The sequence below is a fragment of the Gadus macrocephalus genome, chromosome 10 (assembly GCF_031168955.1).
Source record: "Gadus macrocephalus chromosome 10, ASM3116895v1".
Classification (NCBI taxonomy): domain Eukaryota; kingdom Metazoa; phylum Chordata; class Actinopteri; order Gadiformes; family Gadidae; genus Gadus; species Gadus macrocephalus.
This window is the reverse complement of record NC_082391.1, coordinates 6,484,848-6,511,108: the sequence shown is the minus strand read 5'-3', so window position 1 is coordinate 6,511,108 and position 26,261 is coordinate 6,484,848. Positions and strand designations below refer to the sequence as shown.

At 43.8% G+C, this 26,261-nt stretch overlaps 1 protein-coding gene and 1 long non-coding RNA gene across 2 annotated transcripts in view; one reads left to right on the top strand and one right to left on the bottom strand.

Annotated features, from left to right (window-relative positions):
- The window catches only part of tsc22d3 (TSC22 domain family, member 3), a 20,588-nt gene extending 13,999 nt beyond the window's left edge, over window positions 1-6,589 (bottom strand). The window contains exon 1 of the mRNA XM_060062300.1: window positions 5,732-6,589. Coding sequence (XP_059918283.1) covers window positions 5,732-6,075 — 344 coding nt within the window. The 5' untranslated portion in view covers window positions 6,076-6,589. The remainder of the gene's footprint in view (window positions 1-5,731) is intronic.
- On the top strand, window positions 5,949-10,262 carry LOC132465601 (uncharacterized). The gene is made up of 4 exons (XR_009527622.1): window positions 5,949-6,089; window positions 6,741-6,915; window positions 9,236-9,311; window positions 9,971-10,262. It is a non-coding gene; the product is annotated as an uncharacterized LOC132465601 (long non-coding RNA).
- The last annotated feature ends 15,999 nt before the right edge of the window (window positions 10,263-26,261 follow it).

Here is a 26,261-nt window from a genome sequence, read left to right as displayed (position 1 = left end):
ATAACAATGTCTACACACTTAGCCCCCTCACCTCACCCTGCACACATCACAACAACCTGCCCTGTCTCAGTATAACTGTCAAACGCTGCCGTGCACATCGATTCAGCTACCCATTCAACTACTGAGTTAAAGCATTGCAAACATTCACGGTGTGAACGCCGACTCGCCGATCAAACCGACCGAGAGTCTGTTTGAAGTACCGTGTCACTCGCTGATTGGGTTGTTGGTGTGACGATTGATTTCAAAGTTATGCAGTCTTCTGGTTTGTAAGCTTTTATCGCCCAAACAGCGTCATGTCATGGTTTGATGTCTAACGAGTTCCTCCCGTCCCTGCTCCCTGGGGGGTCTCTCAGACGGAACCTAAGAACATATACATCGCTTACCCCATTTCACCCGTGGTGTGTCACAAGGGAGAATAAACAGGTGTGATGTGGAGGGAGATCTGTGAGCTGGTGAATTGTGGTGGAGTGTTTTGACAGTTCAGTGTTCTTCTCTCTAGTTAAAGTCCCACTATGTTAAAAGCACATACTGGGACAGTGTTATTACGTATGACGACATTTAATACTATAATTACATTTTAAATTAGTAAACCTTTTGTTGGAGCATACTCGTTGGAGTGGGCTGATTTGGGCAATGCATGTAGAGGTTTGAAAATTAGTTTAATTAAGCAAGTTCAGAAGAACTGTACGGTTTCTTAAACCTACAAATGTTGACAGATAATTTGAAAAACTAATTTAAATCCCTTGTCAAAATAAAGAAGTAGATGATCATTCTCACAGTAGCCAACCACTCTGCCCGTCCCTTAGCACATCGCTTCCAGTATGCCCCTCTCCCCAGTGCCAACCGTCTAAACTGGGACAACACAGCTTTACCGTTCCTCTTCTTTTGGGAGCCAGGCCTGGGCAGAGATGTCCCCTCGTTACGGTTAACGAGTACCCTCATTAACGAGCCAACCACTCGTTAACGGGCGCACCGCTTACCCTACTTTCTAAACAAAAAGTCAAATGCAGAATGTTTTCTCCGCATATTGAACTTCCCTTTACTTCAGAAATGTTTGCCAAGTTCAAGCACATTACCGGAGTCACTATTTTCACGTGCCCCGACACCTCTTTGAAAACCAATACTTGGTTCCATTTGCCGTTTCACACTTTTTCTTTCCATGTTTATTATTTTCCACTTTGCAGCCATTATGACGAACGACACCTGACCCGAAAGCCAGAGTCAGAAGTGTGGAAACATCCTCATAATAATCCTGTGAAACCTCATTGACACCAGGCTGCTTTCACGTCTCTATACATATCTCTGTATTTGACGTTATCTGGAAACAAACATTTTTCCCTAAGTTAAAATACACCTAACATCACAAATTCAACTCTATCATGTGACCCTGGAAAGGTTTTTTACTTTATGTAGCGATAATCTGACTCAATCAGCCAATGTGTCGAAACGATTGCTTAGCAACTCTTATGTTTATTTAAAGGAGAAAAGAGAACCCTATTTTCTGCCGTGACCTCAGCATGAGGACACAGCCCTCAGCCCCGGCAGCGCTTTCATCACAAGTCTAGCCGAAGAAGAACGGAAATATTTAAAAAATGTATGAACTCCTGCAAGCTTCAGCCGAGTAAGGAACTGTGTTAGATCAACAGAATAGGATTACAACTGTGCCCACTATGTGTGAGTGTGTGTGTGTGTGTGTGTGTGTGTGTGTGTGTGTGTGTGTGTGTGTGTGTGTGTGTGTGTGTGTGTGTGTGTGTGTGTGTGTGTGTGTGTGTGTGTGTGTGTGTGTGTGTGTGTTTGTGTGTGTGTTTGCATGTATGCATGTGTGAGTGTGTGTGTGTGTGTGTGTGTGCTTTCATGTGCGTGTATGCTTTCATGCATGTGTGTGTGCGTGCATGTCTGTGTATTTGCATGCATGTGTGTGTGTGTGTGTGTGTGTGTGTGTGTGTGTGTGTGTGTGTGTGTGTGTGTGTGTGTGTGTGTGTGTGTGTGTGTGTGTGTGTGTGTGTGTGTGTGTGTGTGTGCATGTGTTTGTGTGCGTGCGCATAAATGTGTCTTTCTTTCTCACGTATATATGCGTGATATACTCTCAACCTGACATCCAAAGGGCAGAGGATTGTTCCAAAGAAAAGTGTGGACTGTGCACTGTGCATAGAATTGCATTCACATCAACACAAGTTGAAGTACCTGCCTGCACGTGTCCATTAGGCCTGTGCACGTGGGCATTGTTGGTGGATGTGTTACGGCATCAAAGAAACTCTGCACAGGGAGGGCACATGCTTGGAATCCAAGTATCGGATCATTAGTTGTAATGTTGACCGAGGGACAATTCAGTGAACATTGTCACGTGATCCTGTGTCCATATTTCTCACTCCAGAGGGAGTTTCAGGGACAGAATGTTCCCACTAAGGCGTCTGTTTGTCAGGCAAACATTAGAGCTGGCACGGCCAGGCACCGAGGGTCACCGCAGGGCCAGGGCAAGGTTGCACGTCTACAAGCAGAGTCTTAAGAGTTGGGCCTCTTTACTCATGTGCTTGCATGATATGTCTCAGCTTTTTGTGTGTGTGTGTGTGTGTGTGTGTGTGTGTGTGTGTGTGTGTGTGTGTGTGTGTGTGTGTGTGTGTGTGTGTGTGTGTGTGTGTGTGTGTGTGTGTGTGTGTGTGTGTGTGTGTGTGTGTGTGTGTGTGTTACTAGCAAACTACATTGTTGAGCACACAAAAGAAAATAAAAAGGTTAAACACCTCCAAGTTTTGATTAGCCTTTAACGCTGTTTGCATACATGACACAATCCACTGTCCCCTTGACAGCTCGACCACAACCCCAGAACAAGGACAAGAAAGCCCTTGTTTGCGTTAGGATTTTCTGCGCTGCATACCAGACAACCTGTTCCCCCGGGCCGCATTGAAGGTGTGAGGAAAACCAATCAATAATTCTTCTATGAGTGGAAAGGTATCCAGAGTGGCGGGCTGACCTTGTCCCGGAGCGAAATTTTGTACTTTGTCCTCTGACTCTACTCACCAGTCCTCGCTGGAACAGGCGCCAGAGTGTGTGTGTACAACCGTTTCTTGACCCTGTTGTCCTCAGTCCTATCGGGGCCACACCCTCGCTATCATAAATAAATGAAGCACAGAATGTTCTTCTGGTGAACTCGGCTGCTCTATGTCACCCGTGAAAAAGGTGTCCATATTAATAGCACCATGAGTGAGGCGTTACATAACGGAGCACATGGGGAAAAACTTTTCCATTGGAAGGGAAATTTACTCAGTAAGCCTGTGTGTGTGTGTTTGTCTGAGTGAGTGGGTGGGTGGGTGAGGGATTGAGATGTCTGAGTTTGTATGTGTATGTGTGTTCATAATCATAACCAGTCAATTATGGGTTTTGAAGCCAACCGTAAAAATTACTGTACATTATAAACTTGAGTTTTACTGTCCTGCAGTACTGTCTTTTCAAGTTCACTATCTTGTTATCATCTCTGAATGATTACAATAGCCCTGAGAGCCACACAGCCGCGGAGCCCACCAGTCGACACGCGATCCAACACGTTAAAATGTAACCAGGCCTTGTTCTGCCAAAGGAATGTTCGAGGAAGAACTAATAGAACACCTAGATTCAGCCTTCTCACCTCGGCCAACTTTAGAACAACAGAAACCATTACGGATCATATCCCTACATTCAGGATTACGATTGTATAACGACAAACATTTCATCTGAGGTTCCGGCACCACTGTTGCAGTTTCCTAGAAGGGCTCGGTCGCTTCAACTGTTTCCGATAAACAGAATGCAGCGACTGCGGGTGTTCCCAGAGGCCAGGCCTCTGCTGATGGTCGGGTTCATGAGCAGAACGTCGCTCACAGCTTTATGGGACTGTGGTGTGGTGAGCGTTAATTTGAGGCTGAAGTCACTGGCAAGCCTGCTGCCAAATGAACAAGCCAATTGGCAGATGTACGTACACAGTGCATCCTAATCCTCATAAACACACAGCAGCAATCAGCCAAATGACTTTATAGACCCTAATGGGCAGGAGCGTGGGAGTGAAAACTGTTTTAATTGACCCCTGGTAATGGATTCCACTCCCAGCTAAACGCTGGAAGAAAGTGCTTTATTGCAACATCAACATCAACAGTTGTGTTGGAAGCACACACATACATACTGTACATGCACACACGCACATACACAGACATACACACACACACACACACACGCACAAACAAGCACACACACACACACACAAACACACAAACAAACACACACACACAAACGCACACAAGCACACACACACACACACACGCACACAAACACACACTCACACACACAAACACACACATAAACACATGCACACAAGAATACATGCACAAAGAAACACACGCACATACACACAAACAAACGCACACGGCATTCATTAAACGGCCACGATGATGATAGGATATCACCTAAACAGAATGCTCTCAGGCAAAGTATTATAAAGGTAACTAATGAAAACGGAGGCACAGGTGTGTGGGTGGGTGGGTGGATGTAAGTACTTCTAGGATTGGTGTCTGTAACTGATGCTAAGCACAACTGTGTATTACTTTATATGCAACAGTTACTGTGAGTGTATTCTCAATATCTTATCAGCTTCCCCTTAAGAGTTTAACTGACAGAGTCCCTCTATGGCTCTACAGCACAGCCCTTAAAATACATATATTTTCTGCGTTATATTCTAGATATGTTTCAACCATCTGCTCTAAACCGCAGCTAGGCTGGAGGAAGTCAACAAACCCCTGCACATACCCCTGTACATTCCTCACGCACAATACACAAGGCAGTCCGTAAACACAGACATCCCCGGGGAACACACCACCATGACCTTGATAATGCCTGTGGATTCTGCCCCCAACATGTAACCGGAGGTCCCTTGTTGACCATGTTCATGTGTGTTTAATACTCATAACTCAACTGTTAGGGCACAGAAGCCATGCTTTGTTGGTAAACATGGTTGCTTCATTTCATCAGGGATGCCCGTATAAAACATAATTATAGAATGACACATCAGAGTTCCTGCAAAGGTTAATATATGATAGCACCGTGTTCAGGAAGAGATGGCACATTGACCTCAGGTTTACCTCACGCAGCACAAGCACTTGAGACGAGCATTCCCTCGCACACAGCACTGCCTTGTATCTGCTGTTCCTATCACGTTTATGAGGCAAATGTTCTCAACCAGAAATTGAAAGACAAACACAACAGTCAAATTCACCCCTGGCATACTTTCATAAAACGCACAAACATCGCCAAATAAAAACCTCCTCAGACTTCAGTGCTAAATGAGTACGTATTGCAGTATTGTAGTACAGCAGACAGCGATGTCTGCCATGTGCAGTGTCCTGCATTTGATCCTTGTGAATATTTGGAAAACATTTACAAATCCAAACGTCTTTAGACCCGAGGCCTTGAGGAACTGCCACGCTGCCCGGTGAGTCACACCCCATCCAAAGAAACAACTCACTGAACCCAGAGAACACTCACTCTGCAGTCGCAGCGCATAGTGTTTACGGAATAAATACACTGAAGAAAGCGCTGGAGAAAGAACACTTTAACGAGAAACAATCACAAAACCCCATTATCAACCCACTCCGACAGCGATCCACAGGGATGGTGTAGGGGGTAGTGGGTGTGTGTGCGTAATGCTGTGTGAGGGGGGGTATGGGGGGGGGGGGTGAGGTGACCCCTCCTCCTCCTCGGAGGCCAGACCTACCTGTGAAAGAAGAGCAGGATGGAGAGCAGTGTCTGGTCGATGTTGCGGTTGCAGATGCCCTCGTTGAGCAAGAAGCAGGGGTCCCGGACCACCGCCTCCAGGGAGTCCTGCCTCATGATGCTCCTCAGCTTGTCCGCGTTGAGGTTCTCGTACACCAGCTGCTCCCGGAGCTGGCGGAAGTGGCTGACGCTGGGGCTGAGGGGGCTGCCGGGTGGCCCTGACCCCGGCGGGCCCCCCCTGGCCCCGGCAGGGGTCCCGGGGTAGTCGCTGCCGCTGGCCAGGTCCAGGCAGCAGCTGCAGCAGTCCAGGCCAACCGGGGAGCGGCAGGCATCCTCTGACATCATCTCCAGGAGCGCAGGTGAGGAGATGGATGAAATGGAGGGGGCTGGAGAGAGGGCCCTTTCAGCTGTATCGGGGGACAAGGGGAGGGGGGTCTCCTGCTGTCCCGGGGGGCTGGAACAAAGTGGAGGTGGAGGGTGGGATCCTCCCAGGCTGGGCAGGGCAGGCTGAGGGTGTTGAGCGTTCCCCCTCTCGTGTCCACTGGGGTGTCAACAGGAGCTCTAAGAGGCACGCCTGGCTCCTGGCTGAGAGCGTGGTCACTCTGCCTCACTCTGCCTCACTCTGCTGCCTCAATCTGCCTCACTCTGCTGCCTCAATCTGCCTCACTCTGCAGCCTCACTCAGTTGCCTCACTCTGCCTAAAGCTGCCTGACTCTGCTGTCCTGGCTGCTGTCGGTCTCCCTGAGTTCCCCTGCTTCGGCTCTGCCTTCCCTGTAGCCTTTTGTTCAGGGTTGACACTGCAGCGCTGGTGTGCTGCTCCTGTAGAGAGAGAGAGAGAGTGAGAGAGAGAGAGAGAGAGAGAGAGAGAGAGAGAGAGAGAGAGAGAGAGAGAGAGAGAGAGAGAGAGACGCCCCGCACACACCCATAGCGATCCAGCAGGGGTTGTGCTTGAAATCAAAACCCAGAAGCTTTTTTTTTTTTTTTGCTACACTTATTTTTTCTCTTGGCAGTCTAGCGCGCCTGGAGACAGAGGGAGGAGCCTGGAGACAGAGGGAGGAGACAGAGGGAGGCACCTGGAGACAGAGGGAGGAGCCCCACTGGGACCGAGGGGAGGAGCCCCACTGGGACCGAGGGGAGGAGCCCCGCTGGGACCGAGGGGAGGAGCCCCGCTGGGACCGAGGGGAGGTGTGAACAGAAACACTAGGAATTGCGGCGGTTGGGGAATCCCTGTGATTTGTAAAAGTAGGCGCGGCTGCAAGGCGTACTGGGACCTCCTCCTCTGCCGTGGAGTGCGTCTCCACTGAGAGGTGGCGAGAACGCGGGGCGGGACCGAGACAGCGCGCGCGAGTTTCGGCCCCGCCCCTGGTTCACGAGGCAACCTCGAGACGAGAGACGCTGGATGCGTTGCACGAGAGCGGGGACGCTGATCCACTATTCTACGCCTCTCAAACAGGCTGACAGCTCAACAAAGGGTTTCGCGGAGAACCCGCACTTTTCTATCGATAACTTTTCTATCGCGATGATTTGTTGAATAACGAGTTATGTTCTCAATCACCATCATGGTTTTTAAATCAAATTAGGGAAAGCCCTTCTACGAATTGCCGCAAATGCACGGATTACCGGCAATATTGTCACACCATTTGTTATAAATAGGCCTAGGACTTTAAGCTATACAAAGGCCTACATTAATATATTATGCCTATTATATGGGTAGGCTACTAATATCTAAGTCAATTAGTCAAGCCGACAAAGTGGTTTACATGTTTGTGTTGTGGTAAAGCCTTAAGCAACACCTTGGCAGCAGGTGAGGACCGCTGTCAGGTGAGCTGATGCACCCTTTGGCTGCGCAATGGACTTAGTTCTTGTCGGAGGGAAGAGAATGGTAATTGAGCAAGTAATTACAGACTATTTCCCCTAACCATAAGCAATTCTGATGAGGGGTGTGTGTCCTGATGTGTGTGCGTGTGTGTGCGTGTGTGTGTGTGTGTGTGTGTGTGTGTGTGTGTGTGTGTGTGTGTGTGTGTGTGTGTGTGTGTGTGTGTGTGTGTGTGTGTGTGTGTGTGTGTGTGTGTGTGTGTGTTTGTGAGAGAGAGAGAGAGAGAGAGAGAGAGAGAGAGAGAGAGAGAGAGAGAGAGAGAGAGAGAGAGAGAGAGAGAGAGAGAGAGAGAGAGAGACTGTGTCTGAGTATGTGTCTTTTGGAAAGCCCACGTCCCAACGACCCTCCCCCCCCTTTATCTTGAGTATTTCTCAGGGCCCGAGAGCAAGGCGATGTGTTGACAGCCGCAGACGGCTTCAGGGGCCCTGACCTTGACCGTTGACCAGCGAGGGCATTGCATGCTGTCCGCAGATGGCCACCAAGTGAATAACACAGCAACGAGATCATGATAAATGGCACTGACCGTCTGCAGCGAACCGCTGTGGCCACAGAATGTCACACCCCACGACACGCGTTGTTTGGGGAGCAACGGGATCAATTAGGCAGTGAGAATGGCAGAATATTGCTTTATTGACTGTGTAATAATAACCTCAGGCTGTGGGTTGGAGTTGCTGGGTCATTCTGGGTGTATTGCAAAGCGTGACATGTTCGTGCCAATGCTGCCCTCTAGTGGTCGCCTGGGGTTGGAATACAGGAAACAGGCAGAAGTAGATCATTAGAACCTTCAAAAGCATTTGGATTAATACTTTGAGCTGTGATTGTCACTAGGTCAAAACATGCAATAGATTTGGTTTACAAAACACAGGTATCAAAAAACGTTTTAAATGTATTTATCTAATGGAATATTGTATATGGACTTGGAAAACAAAACGTTTTTGGTTATGTTCCATCATTGCAATGCTTAATTACATATTTTTGGGATGATAAAATAAAATGAAGTGTGATGTGATGAGGGTGAATTATCAAAGTCTTCATGTTTACATTTTGACTGTGTGAGTCATATCTAAAATCAATCTGGAAATGGGTTTACATATTGAACAATATAATTGCAGAGAATGATATTGTTGATCATAGTGTGTATTGATTATAGTGTTTGAACAGCTATAATGCTTTTAAAAATATTTGATATATATTTCTGATGGATTTGTGTTTCCACTGGCTTCACACTCACCCACTTGGAATGACATGTCCTGGATGTCCATGAATCCAGCCTTATAGTATAGAGTGAGAGTGTTAGTGTTGTAGCAGAAGGACTCACTTCTTCATCAAGTCACCAGCTACAGGTGCACCCATAACGTTAGCACTAGCAAGTAATCAGAACCAGAATTATTCATTAATTATTAATTTATTTGACAATATTATTATATTTAATTTTTTAATCTAAACATATATATATATATATATATATATATATATATATATATATATATATATATATATATATATATACATTAATGTCTGTGAAATTATCCTGCATTGTTGTTTGGTATTTGGTGAATTAAACATCTTGAATCTAGAATCAGTCCCCCTTGTAACTATCATGTCTTTTCTTCTGTGTTTCCTGGGCAGATCCACCATCTGGCTGGACTGTGATCCCCCCAAGAGGTAAAGCAATCTTAACTCGGCCCTTGGAGCTCCTGGGCCAGTAGGTTGGAGTGTTGTTTGTTGTTCCTTAATGACCACAGGAGTTGCTAGTATTGTTTGTGCGTGTGTGTGTGTGTGTGTGTGTGTGTGTGTGTGTGTGTGTGTGTGTGTGTGTGTGTGTGTGTGTGTGTGTGTGTGTGTGTGTGTGTGTGTGTGTGTGTGTGTGTGTGTGTGTGCCGGTGTGTCGGTGTGTGTGTGTGCGTAAGTGTGTGCGTGTGCTATACTTGTCCTTGACCTGGTTGACAAAAAAAAGACCTTTAGGGACAATTCCTTTTGTCATAGTTTTAGTTTGGTGTAATTTTAGTTCTTCTGTGGATCAAGCAGGCGATCAACTGCATTTGATTTGGCCTTTTACCAAAGCTAATAGTTTAGCTTTTCTTAAGAAAAGCAATATTGGATAGGGCATTGGATCATTGGATAATGGAACTCGGACAACAACGCACAACTTATGTAAAAACTCAACTCTTCAACTTTATAAAAGTTAGCACTTAGTAACATTTACTAGGTAAATGTTTGCAGAAATCAATAAGAGAAGTGAGTATACTTGTCATGGTCCGCCCCTGGTTTTCCCATTAACCTGCCTGCCACCCTGATCTGCTCTAATTAGCTCAACCACCTTCGCCTGTGCTCCCTCTATATAAATCCTCTCTCTCCACTCAGTCTCTGCCAGATCGTCTCTTGTTACTCACAGAGCTTTCCCGCAACTCCTGAACTGTTTCTACAACGCTGATCCTGCCTGTTTCCGAACCCTCGTCTGTCTGACCACCCGCCTGTTGTCGAGTCCCTGCCGGCCTGTCTGCTTCCCTGTTTCCTGCTCCTCGGCTGCCTGTCTGCCCTCCCGTTGCCGACCCCTCGCCTGCTGACCCACCGATGATTCCCTACCTACCTATCGGTGACTTACTGTCTGCTCTCTACCTGCCCGATCCTGTACCGGATTAAATCCTTGAAACTGTCCTCAACTGTTGTCTGTCCCTGCACTTGGGTTCTGCCTAACCCCCCCCCCCCCATTGCAAAACTAAATCAATGTGAGGTGGCACTAAAGCTGGTGAAAGAGCTAAGGCTTCTGGGAAGTTGTGAAGGACATGGAATATTAACTATGACATCTCATAGAAGAATTCGGATTGAGGCTGGTTAACCGATAAGAAGAGCCCTAAATTACTTAAAATGTCTTACTTGAGCCAAAATACACGGAACATCTTGATATTGTCACACAATTTCAACTCTTTCATCTTTTACAGGAATTTGGGTTCAGAGAGAGAGATCCTATGAATCAGAATATGGTTTTTGGATTATGAGTTATAAATGGCTGTTGCTTGGGGCCAACAGCCTTCCACCCCATGACTCTGATCCCATCTGTTACAGATGGCTCACTGGCTAGAGAGAAAAAGAGAGAGAGGAAGATGATTGGCTATCATTGGTCATCACCACGTGTTAATGTGTCCACTGAGGAAGTAAGGTTTTGTTTGGTGAGAGTGTGATGAGAAGAAGATAAAAAGGAGGATTGTTCAGCAGACGAACAAACAAATAAAACATGAAGTCTTACTGTTTCAGACAACAGGGAACCCCTCATCTTCTCTGTAGGAAAATACCAGGGTTTTCCACAGAGGCACAAGTTATCATTTGCCTATGTATTGATTGGGGTTCATATAATAAATCATTCCTCTTATACTAAGGGTAGAATACTAGGATAGAATATAAGGGGTTGGCTTTGTTCAGGAGGTAGAGCGATTTGGATGGTAACTAGAAGGTTGCTAGTTTGATCCCCGGCTCCTTCTAGCTGAGTGTCAAGGTGTCCCTGAGCAATACGCCCCAGCCTGACTGCTCCCAATTAGCTTATTGGCGCCCTTGCCTCCGCCGTCGGTATGTGATTGTGTGTATAAACTGTAATATCTCATATTTCAATATGGAAAGGAAAGATAAAGTTAACAAAAGCTAATAATTTCACTAGAGAGCAAATACCACCAATGGATTCATTTAACATTCATGTTTTTCTTTCTTCCAAAGTAAGAGACACAAGCATAGATTTAGACTACTGTGTTGCCCCTTTGTGTCCAAAGGCTAACAGATCAACATACACTGAAAGAGAATTTAATCGGTTGAATCTGAATTGATAAGATAGCATTTTTGCTCTCTTAAAAAGAGTTTGATCCATTCGATTAGACCATTCCAATAATGTTATGATGGAAACATACAGTTATAAACCATTCATACCATCCATCATACCTGAAGGACCTCATCATTTCACGGCCCCTCCGGTCTTCGGGAGAAAAAAGTCGTCTGGACAGAGAGCATTCGCCTATCGAGCGCCCTATCTATGGAATAGTTTGCACCTGTAATCAGGAAAACGGACTCTGTCGACCTATTCAAAGCAAAGCTAAAAACGCACCTCTACAGCCTTTCATTTGGAACATAGGGGTGGGGAAAACGATACTGAGGCGATGTAAATATCGATTGCTCTTGCTTTGTTCTTGCACTCAAAAAAATAACTTGTTGAATTTACTCAAAAAAATCTTTGTAAGAAATTGCACTAAAAAAAACTAAGTAACTTCAATGCTTTAATAATCAAGTACAACTTAATTGCCGGCAACAAGTAAAATGTACTTGCTGCTAACCTTGACATTTGTGAAAATATTAAGTATATTTTACTTAATTATGTCAATACAGGAACATCATGGTCATCCAAATAGTGAGTAAATCTTACTAGTCTATAATATTTAGTGTTATGAACTGAATAAGTAGATTTTACTATACTTTTTCTGTTTCTATTACTCAGTTGTATTTAGTGGTTTTACACACTAAAATTACGTAAATGTTGCCTAGTTTCTTTTGATAAATATTACCAAATGGCAAATAGCTAAATGCTCAAAGCACTGATTGTATTGTATGAAATCAAATAACTTGAAGTGTTATTTATTTAAAGTAGCCCCACATACACAACTTCAATAACTGAATAAATCAACAAAAAATAAGGCACTGAGCTTATTAAGCTTGAAAAGACAACAAGATATGGTACTGTAATGAAGCAATTTTATTGATAACAAGGACTGGATGAAGATGAATAGTCAAATCTTTTTTCCTATTGCAGTTTCTCAAAACAATGCGTCTCTACGGGAACAGTAAAGCATAGTGTTTTGTAAGATTGTACAAACATAATCAAATACAATGCATAGTAGACGAATGAACAAGAAAGAAATTAAAAAAAGGTTATGGGTATAAGGTTGAGGGCATAGATCAGTCCTATGGCGACACATTAGTGCCATAATTCACTAATGTGATAAAAGATGCAGTCGGGCGTATTATATTATTCCACACGCGTAGATATTAACTGCGAGCGCGCAAATGATCTCTGCGCGCGCAAAACAGCCTCTCGCGCGCGCAAATTACCTCAGCGCGCGCAAAACCTCTCGCAAAAGATGTTTTTACGCTCTCGCTCGAATTTAATTTTGGCACTATGGGGGAGGGAACCAAGGCAGGGCGGGCTTTCCTATGATTGGCCGTTTCTGAAGCGCGAAATTTGATTGACAGCCCTCCTCTCATTCAACTCTGAATTGTACAGTAAATGGCTGAAACGATAGTTACTTATTGTAACTCTAGATTCTATGAGTATAGGCGCAGCCTTTTAAGGCTATCGCTATTGGGTTATCCCTAGGCGTGAGCCGTAGCACTGAAAAATTTGTAATCCCCGACCACCAACAGCGTGGGCCTCAATTACGTCCGCGTGCGGCGTGCCTCAACGACGTCCGCATTTCGCAGATATAGTCCGGGCGCCGGCGGACGTTCTGCTCCCAATAAACAGCTTTTCTTCAGCTATTTAAAGGACAATGAGGCCGACACTTAAAAGGCTGCGCCTAGAATCTGGAGTTACAATACGTAACTATCGTTTCAGCCATTTACTGTACAATTCAGAATTGAATGAGAGGAGGGCTGAGGAGGGCTGTCAATCAAATATCGCGCTTCAGAAACGGCCAATCATAGGAAAGCCCGCCCTGCCTTGGTTCCCTCCCCCATAGTGCCAAAATTAAATTCGAGCGAGAGCGTAAAAACATCTTTCGCGAGAGGTTTTGCGCGCGCTGAGGTATTTTGCGCGCGCTGAGGTAATTTGCGCGCGCAAGAGGCTGTTTTCAGCACGCAGAGATCATTTGCGCGCTCGCAGTTAATATCTACGCATGTGGAATAATATAATACGCCCGAATGTATCTTTTATCACATTAGTGAATTATGGCACTAATGTGTCCCCATACAGTCCCATCAATAATGTACAAGCTTTAGTGGTGTTTCCACATCCATGCAACACCTCCCTGCCTTCAAGAATGATGGAGACATCGACTGGATCCTCTTCTGAAGCATCATGGACGACCATGATCTTGAGGACGTGTTCAGTAGCATCACTGCGGTTGTCCTCCTGCGAAGAACTTACAAGAAAAGAAGACAATGCTATTGAGGAACAAACCGAATTTCTTCAATCATTCATATCGACTTCATTGCCATAAGATAATTCCTATTTAGTTGACTGAGCTTTAAACAAAACATTTCTAAGCAGAAGGTTGGGATACCACAATATATTGGAATGATTTCATGCCTGGAGGGCAAAACTCACTCTGCTGGAGATACTGCTCATTGGTTGAAAACAACAAACAAGACGCACCTCCACACCAAAGGTTCGACTAGAAGACTAGATTCACCTGAGGGCTCCGTTGATTTTGAATTTTGACCATCAGGGGCACATTAAGGGCCCTATTTGAACGGTCTGATATAACTCAGAACTCACATGTAAGAGAATTTCACGGTATAAGAGTGAAATAAATATCATGCCAAGATAATGTAACATTAAGAGCCACTGTTTAAGTCGACATTTTGAGTAGGTTAATGTGGGCCTCAGTGAAAATACAGGCTAGCGCTAATTTAACTAGTTCAAGTGAAAGTCATCGTCAAACATGGCGCCAAAAAGGTATTAGTTTCGACTTGAAGTCAACCATAAACACTTCCCTATAAAAACAACTCGTTTTCGTTTTGAGAAAAGACATTTTAAGTGAAACTTGTGCTTACTCTTCAGTAATGCAACTCACCTCAACAAACGTTAAGCTAGTCTCGCCTGGTAGACCAAAATGGCGATGGCGAAAAACGAATATTACAGGCACTACCAACATTACTAACGTATATTGCGTCAAGCAGACTATAATCAAACTATCAAAATGTACACAAACTCTTCTACGATTACAAATATAAAACAGAAAGGCAATTACTCACTCGTCTCGTGTCTCTCGACCCGATCCAGCAAAATTGCGATCCAGAGATCTTGCTTCAGAGCTTCAGAGCCTTCTTCCCGCTTCTTCTCTGGCGCTTCACTGGCTTTACGTTCATACGTTGTCAAATGGCGCATGCGCGAAATCCAATGCGCTGTTTCTTCAGAATAAAAGTTACTTAGAATGTTCAGGTGTTGGTGCAGTGACAATAAATAATTTAATAGTATGCGTAAATATCTAGTAAAAAATACTCTTCCAAGTCAAGAACATTCATTACATGAATATTTTGTGTATAGTTTAATGTTTTTTTCTAGTTCCTATTGAAACTTGATATTACACTGTAAGAATTACTACTTTTGAATAAGTATACATTACAATGCCTAAAAGTCATTTTTTTGAGTGTGCTGTTGTTTGTGCAGTTACTAAATTAGTAGCAGTCTACTATGTACTTTTTCCCTTCTAATTCATTATTCTGTCTGTTCCATCATCTTGCGGTGACTGCAAATGGATGCCTAGGCTCTCCTTATGGTTAACTGGCCAGCACCCCATCATCGATATAATATGTTTTGCCTGTATGTATGCCAATTATGGCACCCATTGCACTCCTGACCGTCCCTGGAAGGAGGGAACCCCACCCTTCTCTAGATTTATTGCTTGCTGATTAAGGGAGCTTTTTCTTGCCCTTGTGGGGGCATCGGTCAGGGGAGTCTCATAACTCCCCTGTTATGACACTGTAATGGTGATTAAGGACTCTACAAATACAATTTAATTTTATTCATTTAATCAATCCTGAATAGATTGTCACGTGGTTAGGTATTGATCTTGACATACTGTCCATAATGGCAGCAGAGAGAAAGGCAACGAAACATCCACTCTGTACATCCACTCTTGCCAATACCTATTTATCATGTTTATTCTGTCTCTAGATTATCCATCTCCTTGATCTTATGCAAATGACCTGCCACATTTGCAGAAGGATGATTAAAAGTGTTGATTGATTCTCCCTTTATTATATCTGGGGAAATGCTCTTGTTTGTGAACACAAGGCGAGTTTGTGACTTGACTGCTCTCATTTGGATTGTGTCACACCATTGTGTCATGTAACTTTGTAATTAGGTAAGGAATTAGACCATTGACTAATGAGGGGTTAATCTCATGGTGGGAATTAAATCTTCAATTGGTAATTGCCAGACACCTGTGACATTGAGTATTATACAGTACATCAGACTACGGATAGCTTGGTTATTCACTCATAAAAAAGAAAATCCGGATTCACAGCAGAAGTTTCCAATCATTCGGATCATTCCAATCACAGGAGCAAATGTGATTCCAATCATTTGAAGGGTTGCAGGTAGGTCACACACACACACATTCGTTATTTTTCTCTCTCTGTCTCTCATGCGTTTACATGACACTCAAGATAATCAAATGTGTCACTATGTCACTGTGCTTCTCTCTCTCTCTCTCTCTCTCTCTCTCTCTCTCTCTCTCTCTCTCTCTCTCTCTCTCACTGACACACACACAAACACACATACACACACACACACACACACACACACACACACACACACACACACACACACACACACACACACACACACACACTCAAATACACCTTCCACAAATCCCTACTGTCTCTCTAGTACCCTGATTAACAATTTTGTTCTGCTGAAACAGAGACGAGCCCCAGCAGTCACGTGACATGTGGGACAGGAGTATCGAGGTGGAACTTCACCTAATGGAAACTAGAGGGCGCTGAATACAAGCAGAAGAGACTTCAAAGGAAGACATCGTGGTGAGGAAGGTGAAGGGAAGTCACTGTGTGTGTGTGTGTGTGTGTGTGTGTGTGTGTGTGTGTGTGTGTGTGTGTGTGTGTGTGTGTGTGTGTGTGTGTGTGTGTGTGTGTGTGTGTGTGTGTGTGTGTGTGTGTGTGTGTGTGTGTGTGCGTGCGTGCGTGCGTGCGTGCGTGCGTGCGTGCGTGCGTGCGTGCGTGCGTGCGTGCGTGCGTGCGTGCGTGCGTGCGTGTGTGTGTGTGTGAGTAAGTGAGAGAATAGGCCCATACATGCACTTGTGGTATAGGTATTATATTTGGTTCATTACCCTGACTAAACCATTACAGTGTTTGGCCAATATAATATTGCACTCACTATAAGTAGTCACATGAAGAGTAATCCCTGCACTGAGTGCCCCACCTGGGCAGCCCCTTCCACACGTTGCGACATTTGATCCTTCACTATGGGCGTCGATTGGCCACGACATTGGGGGCCAGACACAAACTCAAATCCTCTCATCGGTGGGCGAGATATGGCAGCTCATCATAAGCTTCTCTCACCCTCTGAGGATTAAATTGGCCATCCCTGCCATCTTTAAGAAGTGCTTGCCCTCCAGCGATTGCTGTGGACAGAGAGGAAGTCAGAGTAAAGCCTTAAGTCCTTCCAGGAGATGTGCCACCACCAGGACATACTGTACCCCATACCAATGGGGAGTATCAGCAGGCCGCTGGGAAAAATAAATAGGGTCCAGAAAGCTAAGCCAGAGAAGTAATTACCTTTTGTGAGGAAACCTTGAGGTCTGCATTCTGTTCTCTGGTGCTGCCTCGCTCTCCTCTCCAACGCTGAGCCCTGAGGCTCCCGTACAATGCGTTCATCACCTCCCGCTCTCCAGCAGCTAGCTTAAACCCCAAAACCTTTTCCCTCATTTTATTCTATGGCACGGATACTACTTCTGTACCCGTCTTGCAATGTTTCCATAACCCACCTCCCACCACCACTGTCTCACTCCCACCCCTGTCTGTCTCACTCCCACCCCTGTCTGTCTCACTCCCACCCCTGTCTGTCTCACTCCCACCCCTGTCTGTCTCACTCCCACCCCTGTCTGTCTCACTCCCACCCCTGTCTGTCTCACTCCGACCTCGGTCTGTCTCACTTCCACCCCTGTCTGTCTCACTCCCACCACGGTTTGTCTCACTCCCACCATGGTATGTCTCACTCCCACCCTGGCGCTCCCTTACTCCCGACGGAGGATCAGCCTCAGTAGGACCACCTGCCAATGTGCCGCTCCGTGTCAAGGAAACACTGTTCACTGCAAAGGACAAAGTCTGGGCCCAGAGTCTACCACAAATCAGACTTGTGGAGAGCGCAGCAGTAAACCAAAGTTGCGTTGTCATCTTGAAGTAAAAAAGCTGTTAAGCTTTAAGTTGTTCGTGGAACCGGAGTGCGGAAGGAAGGAACGCCAACAGTGGAAAGAGGCAGCTTCTCTGGTCGGTTCTACATTATTCTCATGGAAAGACCTGAAGTGGAGCTGCATTGTTTTGCTATTTTTCAGTTTCTGGAAGGAGTGCACACGCTTTGATGGTAGCTTCTGACACATTTCTTACTTTTGAGGGGGGAAGGGTCCTTTTTTTTTCTCTGTAGCAAAAGCCTAGGAGACCATCACACTGAGGGCTGCGTTTAGTTGGTTTAAGCAGCAGCAACGAGGAGGCTGTTGAAATATTCAAAACGACACAGGGATTTTCAGAAGCTGTCAATGATCCATAATCTCTCGCTGGATGGGATGAATGGGAACTCAAAATGTTATATTCAGGGCACGTGCATAAATAACATACATATTTAAACAGTTTTACAACAGAACCATTAACAGGGAATGCTTTTTTTTCAGTCTCCCAGCAAATGTGAAACGTCAGCGAGCATGAAAGTCATTAAATGTAACGAGTTATGAATCACGGGTCCCAAAAATGCTGCGTTCCAAGTGTGGCTACGGTGATTCTGCTGCTTCTGTTCTCTCCTCACAGACTTGATCTCACCACAGCTTTGGTCTCTAGCCTTAGGAGGAGCTTCAAACAGAATGCCGCACTCCGGCAGATTGACTTCCGATGAAGACGCTCTGGGTGCAGCATCTCACTCTATATTATGTTACAGGACAGCCACCATCTTCCTTCTGGGAAGCAGGAAGTAGGCTGTGACCTCGTTCGTGGGCTGGGTTTATAACGCAGTGTTTGATGATGACAAGGGGGATGCGTCCTTTTGTGAGCCAGCCCCGCCTTTGTTTGTTCTGATTCCTTTTGAGGATTTAGCAAAAAGTATTTGTGTTATATTTGGTGGCCAGCCACAAATTGCAACACATCTTGTAACAGAGGTCTGGACTAATCTGGTGCTGATCCGTCTGCCAGGGCTGATATGAAAGCACCTATCCCGGTGGAGCGTGCTCACTGCCAGACATGCACAGCTCACAATGCATCCCCCGTTATTCAACAGGCCCATTTTTCTGTGGAGAATGGTCCACTTAATCAGGGTCCAAATGGTTGTGATAGCATAAGTCATGCATCATATTGAGCTGAGTACTAAATCTGTGTGTGTGCGTGTGCATGTGTGTGTGTGCGTGTATATGTGTGTGTGTACGTGTGTTAGCGATTGTCCTCGCTCTCTTGAATTTAACATTTCTCGCTCAAGACAGAGGGAAATGGTAATCAGGAATTCCATAAAGTATTGATTATCTTGGGAGCCAAAGGGATGAAACGACTGTTGCTAAAAGCATGCAGTGAATCATCTCCCATCTTTTTAAGTCTTTAATCTCACAAAGTTCCACGGTAAATAGCCTATCTGGAGTTGTATCCCATCTTATAAAATTCCTCCTTTCCTTTCCCAAGGAGATACAGTTGCACGTTCATATGATGAAGAGTTTGCATTCAATTTGACACTCAATAAGTACACTGAAGCACAAAATTATGATTATCTTAACACAGTAAATGAACATAACAGCAAGTAAGGCAGAATGTCTTGTTGTAATTATGACTTTAATCATGTTTTGTCAAAGAAATTCAAAAGGGTGTACAGCAGATATGTACTTTAATGTGCATCCAAAAGAAGATGATCGAGCAACAACATATTGAAACACGTCTTGGGCAGATAGGGTTTAGACATCTTGCTCAAGGTTGCCTACAAATAGGGATGTGGATGCTGATGATACATTTGTATTATTTCAGAAATAGGCTACACATCACAAGCAAAGTGGCATGATGATATCAGTGCACAAATATTGCTTTTCATCTATTTAGAAGAAATACCAGCTCCTGTGAAGTTTCCAAACGCTGGAAGTGACTAAATGTCATGAAACCGACCTTGCATGTTGAACCCTCTCTATCATTCCCCTGATGTAGGGTTGACGCTCAGGGGTGTGTGTCCAGTATGAATCATAAATACAGGGATTTATATTCAATGGCGGCCAATGTACTTTTCTTTTTGCATTTTGTATTGTAGCTTTTTGCTATCATTTTCCATTCAAGAACAGTATAATGGGCGGTTTGTTGCGAGAATGGACGCTCCCTATTTGACTCCATTTCAGTGTATAGATTTTCTTTTTCTTTTCAGCTTCAAGAGGAATTTGGCGGGCACAATTATAGCCTATTTGGAAAAGAAAAGGAGAGAGGAAGATAAGGGAGGAGGTTGAATGTTTATTAGAATATCCAACCATTTGCTATACCTATATTAATTAAATAGAAGGTTTTCCATTGAAACAGGCCAGAAGGGTCAGGAAGATCCCAGAAAGGTACACTGATAGAGAGAGAGGGTGAGCAGCTGGACAGCAGGCTGGAAGGTGAGCACCAGATCTGAGAATGAGAGGTTGAAAATCGAATTGGATTACATGAACTAGCATTGTATTGCTTTCTAGGCAGTCAAAGAAAAAGAGCAGCCGTTGGTATGACCCTGAGTGGGTTCAAACCATTGACTGGCTGCACCACATAAACCTACAAGGTAGCCCATCGCTTAGAGGCTAGGTGCTGTCAACACACTCACGGGAATGCTGCAGTCCACAGGTAGGCAGTGGCACAGAAGAGTAGTTTAGAGAAGGTAATAATGACTTGCAGATCGACATTGTGCAGCGATTGAATATGAGGTCTGCAACAATAATGTTATTTCATCTATGAAGAACATTTGAGGAAGCCGTTGCTCCCCAGATAGACATTGAGCAAAGCACTGGAGGGTTGTATAAAGCTAATGTACGAGTGCTTAAAACCAAAGCCCCACAGAACCAGTTATGAGCCACTCCTTCAGCACTGCACGAGCAGGGTTGCATTTTTTTGACTGAAAGTAGGACGGTAACATTAAAATAGTAAAATACCATGATAAAATATATATTTTTAAAAAGTTATTAAGAATAATAATTATGATAAACTTCAAGGCTGGCTCCAGCGCCACCTCAACCAGCAGTGACATCCCAGATGAGATGCTGGACCTAATCTGCAAGATGTCCAATTCCCCAGCCTGGGGCATAACATGACCTTGGGTGTCTTGAAAGGCGCCTCTAAATGAAATGTATTATTATAACGCACAACAAAACAGGAAAAGCAGTCCTAGCTGGCAATGAATGTTTTGTATTTCAAGCTCTCCTTAACAATGCAAAAAATGTAAACCAAAAAAAATTTGTTTTGGTACTGTGCAATTAAGAACAAATTAAGCAAATAATAAAAATAGAATATATCTATGTGTGTGTATTTACAGTAATATATATATATTGAACAATAAAGTGTCTCAGTAATAATGATCATCAGATACCATCCTAACCATTCTAACCAGCTAGAAGAGGCCCCCCACATTAGGGCCAGTGAGGGAGCATCTTTGATGATCAGTTCCAAAAAGGAAGAATTATTTGGTATGATTGTTTCAATTTACTTTAAAATTTGTATTCAAACGTGTATCCCATTTCTAGGCAACTAGGGAGACCAAAGGGGTACCCTATCTGCCACAGGATGGGAGGACCTGGGGACCAATCATCTAGTTCTACCAGCAACAGCAATGAGGGAGGAGGTGATAAAGTTTTTTTTTTTTTTTTTTTTCACACAATGAAAGCTGCAGGTCCCATTAACTGCCATAGTGTGTGATACATATCTTTATTACGTAACAAAGCAACTTTACATGCAGGTGTCAATTTTTCTTATCAGGACGGCAATCAGACAAGGTGGAAAAGTAGCAAGGAGGTAACAACATACTGTGTGATGGATCCTAGTACCAGCTCACAGGATCTCACATAAACTAACAGTAGCAGCTCACAATGAATCATTGGCATTATCAATAACATGAAGCAACTATAAAAAACATCAACTGCCAAATGTTTAGCTAATACCAGTCCCCAAAACAACATTAATATCATCAGGTCTACTTTATATACCAGAGATGTTGTGCTGTGCAGCTGCTATGGATGGGGCTCCGACGGCAACGCATTGGGAATGGATGGATGGCCCCCTCTGCAATTAACTTGGCAAGCCAATTAATGGCATTGTAACAAGAGGCAGAGATACGATTGGCCCATAAGGCCCTTAAAGTCAATCATCCTGATCAATCTAGTTCTGAAAACGCTTAGAGAGAAAATCGCACGCGCAGGTCGATTTTTGAGAGAATGCAGAGAGTCAGAGAGACGTGCCAATCGCGTCATTTCTAGTACTCAGTTCCACAAAAGAGCTGCATACACCATAACACATACGCAAAATCCAGAAACAGAAATGCAAATGCCTCAGCATAACAGGATTAAGTGTTGTTCGGTTAGTATTTTTCCAATTTTCCAACTAGCAGCCTATCTTCTGTTTTTGTTGCACAACGTTTGAGTCGTATTCAGCTTTCAAGTTGCTAGAATCCATACCATACCATGATTAAAAATTATATTAGTAGATCAATTATAAAGTAATAACATGCACAGACAAAGAATATTGGTTCTCTCTTTACCACGCACATGCATAGCGACACGTCAACCCGACACAGAACCATAAAGGTTCACGACTACATTGAAGCGACTGCGTGGTCATTGAGTTGCGTGAATGTGGCAACATAATCATCCCTTAATGGTTCTGCGTCGGGTTTAAGTGGCCCTGATCGGTTTGGAGAGGAAGGAAAGGGGCCTTCGATGACAGCCTGGGAAATTAGAGCCAACATAGATCGATGACAAATAGAAGGGAAATGTTGTCTTCCTAATTTAATTTTTGCTTAAGCTACATAAGGGGCGACACTAAACTTAACTATTTAGTGATTGACCACACACATGCAGTGAGTGACTTCAGATGCATGTCATTAATGAACAGTAAGGGTTAGGAATCATGCTTCTACAGCTAAGCTGCAGGCATACGGAATCGAACCAAGTACCATTTGAATGTGGGTCGAACAGCCCTGGTCATTCATGCAATAAGACCTCTATTCGTGAAGTGAAAAGTTTAAGAATATTTTTTGTGAATAATAATTTGCACGGTAAAAGTGATGATGCTTCAGTTTTTTACATGTGGTGTTGTTGATGATGTTGTCACTCACCTCCACATTCCTGTGGGGAGTGCGGAGCATTGACCACAAAGAGAAAATGGCAAGGCAGTATCCAGGGGGGTATGGAAATAACTTAAATCTGTAGAAAGAGTTCCTCTGCAACAGTTGTTGGCTGTTAATTAATTCCCAGTAGTGGTTGCATGCAGAGGGCCTTCTCCTCATACACACACACACGCACGCACGCACACACACACTTACATGCAGGCACACACACAAACACAACACACACACACACACACAATAGCTGGCAACGCCATTTAGCAGGGAACCTTGACGAGAGCTTTTTGTTCTACTACAGAGCATCCCAAGTGTTTATAATGGTAACAATGATTTTTTTAGATTCAGAATTTGTTGGACAGAAAGTGTGGTGGGGGCTGAGGCAGTGGCATGTTTTAATTGGGTAACTTCTACTTTAGTAACTTCTATTATTCTGGCCTCCAAAGACTTATTGTAGATGTGATGCGTCTGCTGTGATTTTCTACTGAGCAAAGTGACCTGATTTCCATTTAGGTCACAATAAGTTCATATTAATTTGGTTGTTTATACAAGCAGTTTGTTAAGTTCAGTTAGGTGAAATATATATATATTTTAGAGCTGTCAAGCGATTAAAATATTTAATCGTGATTAATCGCATTAATGTCATAGTTAACTCACGATTAATCGCGATTAATCGCAAATTCTTTTTCTATGCTAAATATCCCTTGATTTTTTTGTCCCATAATTCTTCTCATTTTAATTCTCTTATCAACATGGTGAAGTGCATCGGCTTGCCTTGTGCAAATGATTTTTTATTGATAACAACATTGGCATATACTGATCAAAACAGGACGATACAAAAAAAGAGCCTATAGTGCAATTAAACGACTGCTTTGAACAAATGTCATTTGAACATAGCAGTCAGGCTACTGCTTCTTTGTTTTGAGCCAAAGAAAAAAAAAAAAATATATATATATTTTTTTTAAATAAAATAATTACGTTAAACGCGCGATAAATTTTTTAACGCCGTTAAATTTGGTTTGCGTTAACGCCGTTAATAACGCGTTTAACTGACAGCTCTAATATATTTATATTGAAATTGCTCGTTGTGGGGCGGCCTGGTGGCTCGCTGGGTAGAGCGTGTATCATTAAGGCCCAGTCCCTACTGCAGCGGCCCGGTATCCATTCCTGGCCGTGGTCCTTTGCTGCATGTCCTCCTCCTCTCTCTCACATAGCTTACTGTCTATCTCAATCTACAATAAAAGGATAAATAAATCAGAAAAAATATAAATAAAGGGATAGGGGACCTTCGGTCAATCCGACAAGGAAGGTCGCCTTGACCTTCCACCGTGGTCCTTTCTCCGCTAAACACGTTCAGATTTACCGTTTGCAGCGGCTAACAATATATATATATATATGTAACTTTGTACTTTCTGAATCCAGTACTCCATAACAACATCCACAGAGTGTCAGAGACGCCTCGGATCACTCTGTTAGTGCGGTGAGAACTTCTCCTTGACCCGGTTCCAGGACACAGTTGCCTCCAGGAGATCTTGCCGCCAAGCCAGTTCCTCGCTGGATCACACACACAAAAGGTCGTAAGGAATGCTTCAGTAGACAAATCATTGTGGTAGTGTTTCTTTATTTTTGCTTCTTTCTTAGCTAAAGTAATTTAATTTTGAATTTGAAATCAGCTTTGTCAATTCGGTTCTGATTAATGAAGCAGTTATTAGGTAATTCACATGCCAACATCCCTGGAAAGCAACCGACTGTTTTAAATTCATTTTCAAAATAATGAAAAATACCACATACCACAAAGTGACTAATACCACAAATACCACACCTAGAATCCACATTTGACAGCTTCTTCTAACTCTCCTAGTGGAGGCCAACATGGATGCTGTACTATTGTTTTCATTTTGACATTGGTATTCAGAAATTCGTTTAAATGTTTTAGATAGTTCTTGCACACTGACTGGGAAAGAGTAATCCAACTACTGGATAGACAATGGCTGTATTGAGACTCAGTACTTTGTGTGTCTGGATGTGTGTGTGTGTGCGTGTGCGTGTGTGTGTGTGTGTGTGTGTGTGTGTGTGTATGTGTGCTGTGTGTGTGTGTGTGTGTGTGTGTGTGTGTGTGTGTGTGTGTGTGTGTGTGTGTGTGTGTGTGTGTGTGTGTGTGTGTGTGTGTGTTTGAAAGAAGTACAACAGTGGACAGTTCAAAGGTTAAGTCCGTTTTGACAGATGTCCTAGCAGCCAGTAGACGACATACTGTGGCCAGTGCTAAAACAGGACATGATTCAGCACTTGTGTCACCATGTAACATGATCTATTCCTATACCCAGTGACGATTCAAGAGTATCTTGGGGCCCTAGGCGATAAAATCCTAGGGGGCCCCTCCAGCCAGTGTTCATCACCATTATGTTATATATAATGGGACACCAACGAAAAATGTACGAATCTTTCAACAAAGAACAGGGTATATATATTGTCATAAAGCATCTTTAAAGGGCATGGCATTCTTTATTAATTGGGGGGGACGTCTTCCTGATGAGCAGGTGTTGCTGTCTCACTGGAGGTGGACAAAAAAACCTGATGCATTGTTATAAAGAATCTTTAAAGGGCATGACATATAATATCAGTTAAAGAGTAATAGTGAACTTCCAGTTTTCATTATCAGTATTTGGAGGGTGCACTTTAGCCTTCTATTTTGCTGCGGTCAGAAACTAAAATAATGATCCTGAGGAGAAGATAAGGAAGTGATATGTAGGCTTTACTATAGTGGGTTAATAAAGTCAATTCAAAATGCTTTCACATTGTAGAATCAGAATTAGCCAAGTTCTACTTCTACCTGTTCTCCCGGTTCAGAGTTGTGATTATTCATAGCAGAGCTCAAACACAACTTCAATCAGTCACGGAAAAAGCTATTATCTAGCTGTTTTTTCCATTCCAAATCAAAATTTATCAAAACGTTAATTGTGGGAACATTGCCCGAGATGAAGGGTGGTGATATTTCAGCGTTGTGAGGTCTGTGCTGATGGTAGATCTCTCTTTCTGTCCTGTGTTGGCGAGTGGGGATGATTTCTGTTTTTGTCAGGGTGGTGGTGGTGTCTGTGTCTGTCAGGGTGGGGGGATTGTCACCATGGAGAGACAAGAGACTTAATTGCCTGATTTTTCCTTGTGCCATGATAGATCCATGGTTATGGTCTCTGTGGCCATGATGGTGTCAGGGTGTTCTGCCTCTCTGATTCTCAGATTCCAGACACTAAATGCCATCTCTCTTACAGAGGGGTAGTGGACACTTATAGCACAGTGCCAGGCTGGTGGCTACTTTGTGAGGATGATCAAGTTGTGGACATCTAAAATCTTGTATAAATCAGAAAAATGTGTTTCTGGTGAGTTGAGGAATTGTCATTCCTCCCCTCTGGCTGG